The sequence below is a fragment of the Phaseolus vulgaris genome, chromosome 3 (assembly GCF_000499845.2).
Source record: "Phaseolus vulgaris cultivar G19833 chromosome 3, P. vulgaris v2.0, whole genome shotgun sequence".
NCBI classification, from domain to species: Eukaryota; Viridiplantae; Streptophyta; class Magnoliopsida; order Fabales; family Fabaceae; genus Phaseolus; species Phaseolus vulgaris.
Window position 1 is genome coordinate 6,507,023 of NC_023757.2, and position 2,026 is coordinate 6,509,048.

A 2,026-nucleotide genomic window follows, 5' to 3' on the forward strand; every position below is an offset into this window, starting at 1 on the left:
TAAGTAACTATTTACTCCCATGATTTTCTGCATCTTTTTGCACAATTATCTTATAAACTTAAATTTTACAAAGAATGGACAAAAATAAAAATCAACCAAGCATCATCATATTTAAATGCCACAAAACCAATCATGTGTTTCCTATGAAGACTTGTTTTAGGGGCCACAAATAGAAAGATATTATTTGAATTTTATCTTCAAGAGAGCCACTTAATTTGAATTATCCCTTACATATACATTATTATTAGCGAAGTAAATCATAGTCTTCACAGAAAAGAAAGAAAAACCATCTGTAGCACATGGAAAATAACATAATTTCCATGTTGTCCAAAGAGTTTGGTGAAGTGCGTTCCATCAGCTTGTCACTAATGCAACTTGCATCTTTTTCAAAAGGGTGGTGTCATATAATATAATATTCTCTATATAGTGCTTCTTAGTGGAAGGTGGAAGGAAGTGTACATCCAAGACTCAGAACAGAAGAATGGCCGCAAAACCATGGACCATTAGACTTTGTTTCTTCTACTTCATGCTCTTCAGCTTTATGCATTTCAGCTGCTGCACTGTGCTCTCATTCACCAGTCATGTAGGCAGATGCAATGGCACCATAGCTGACTGTAATCAAGAAGATGAGCTGTTGATGGAGTCAGAAATAAGCCGAAGGTTTCTGGAGCAGAAGTCATACATTTCCAATGGAGCTTTACAGAGAGACAAACCAGTTTGTAATGGTGGTGGCTCTGGTGAAGCTTATAGTAACAGTGGAGGATGTCTTCCTCCCCCCTCAAATCCTCATAATAGAGGCTGCTCTAAGTACTACCGTTGTAGGTCTGACTCTTGACTGCATCTCCATGTAAAGAATCTTTGAAGGTTGTTCATGGATGAAGCCTTTTTACATAATCTTTATGTTGCCCATTAAATTTCCTAGGAACTTTTGAATTTGAAATTATAGAAAATTTCCAAATGGTTCTCTAATAACTAATATCACACTACTGCTAGCAGATTGAGTGCACTAAAGCAAAGATCAATCGCTATGATTATATCAATTATCAGTATCTTTTCATGTCCAACTCTTTCTCTTTGTTCCATTATGCTAGTTGGAATTTAATTTTTCTGTGTGTTTTGGTGGAATGTTTTTGTAATGCATATTTATAAATGCAAACATAAGGTATAAAATGCAATATGAAACACAGTTTGCAATCTTAGAGAGTAGGCATCAGCCATAATTCTAGTTTAAGTTCCACATACAAAGACCCAATATCAACATACATGATAAATAAATGTTGAATTAAAAACCACTAGTGTATGATGTATCCATTAGATAATAAAATTGGCTTGGCAATGTGAGGTGAGTTGCAAATTGATAGACAGCAACTGGTATGAGAATAAGGACTGAATACAATTTGAGTACAAGGATTCCCTTCCAAGATACTGAGTGCTTGGTCTTCCGATAACATGGGTGGTAAAGGTTGAGAAGTTTCTTACTGAGAGAGAGCCTTGTTTAGTAAAGAAACATGGAACACAGGGTGAATTTTACTCTATGGTGGAAGGTCTAACTGAAAAGTAACTGCTCCAATCTGTTTTTTTATCTGATATGGACCATGAAAACGTGGACTCAACTTCTCATTTCTCTTCCCAGCCAATGATACATGGTTGTAACTTGAGATACACCCAATCTTCTTCATCTGATTCTGTGCTTTGGCCAAATTTCCTTTGAGATCATGTAACATTTGATCCCTGTCATTGGTCAACACGTTCACCTCTTCCACAGCTGACAGAACTGTGGCTGCTTTCAGAAGATAGGGTGGGTCACCACCATACAATGATTTGAAAGGAGTCAATTTCAGAGAATTGTTGTAGTTAGTGTTAAACCGGAACTTAGCCCAACTCAACCACTTAGGCTTAGTTCTTAGTTCCATTGAGGCACCTTAGATAAGTTCCCAAGCATCGGTTGACCACCTAAAGGGATGGCTAAGTGCAAGGAAATGAGCATATTTAGTGAATCTGTCAACCACTACTGCGATGAAATCTT

The 2,026-nt window shown here is 36.9% G+C and overlaps 1 protein-coding gene across 1 annotated transcript; it reads left to right on the top strand.

Annotated features, from left to right (window-relative positions):
- The first annotated feature begins 481 nt into the window (after positions 1-481).
- LOC137839014 (protein RALF-like 32) lies at positions 482-835 on the top strand. The gene has a single exon (XM_068648143.1). It carries the CDS (start codon positions 482-484, stop codon positions 833-835), a length of 354 nt encoding a protein of 117 aa, XP_068504244.1.
- The last annotated feature ends 1,191 nt before the right edge of the window (positions 836-2,026 follow it).

Coding starts and splice junctions, on each gene's coding strand:
- LOC137839014 (XM_068648143.1), top strand. CDS start 482: ATGGCCGCAAAACCATGGACCATTAGACTTTGTTTCTTCTACTTCATG.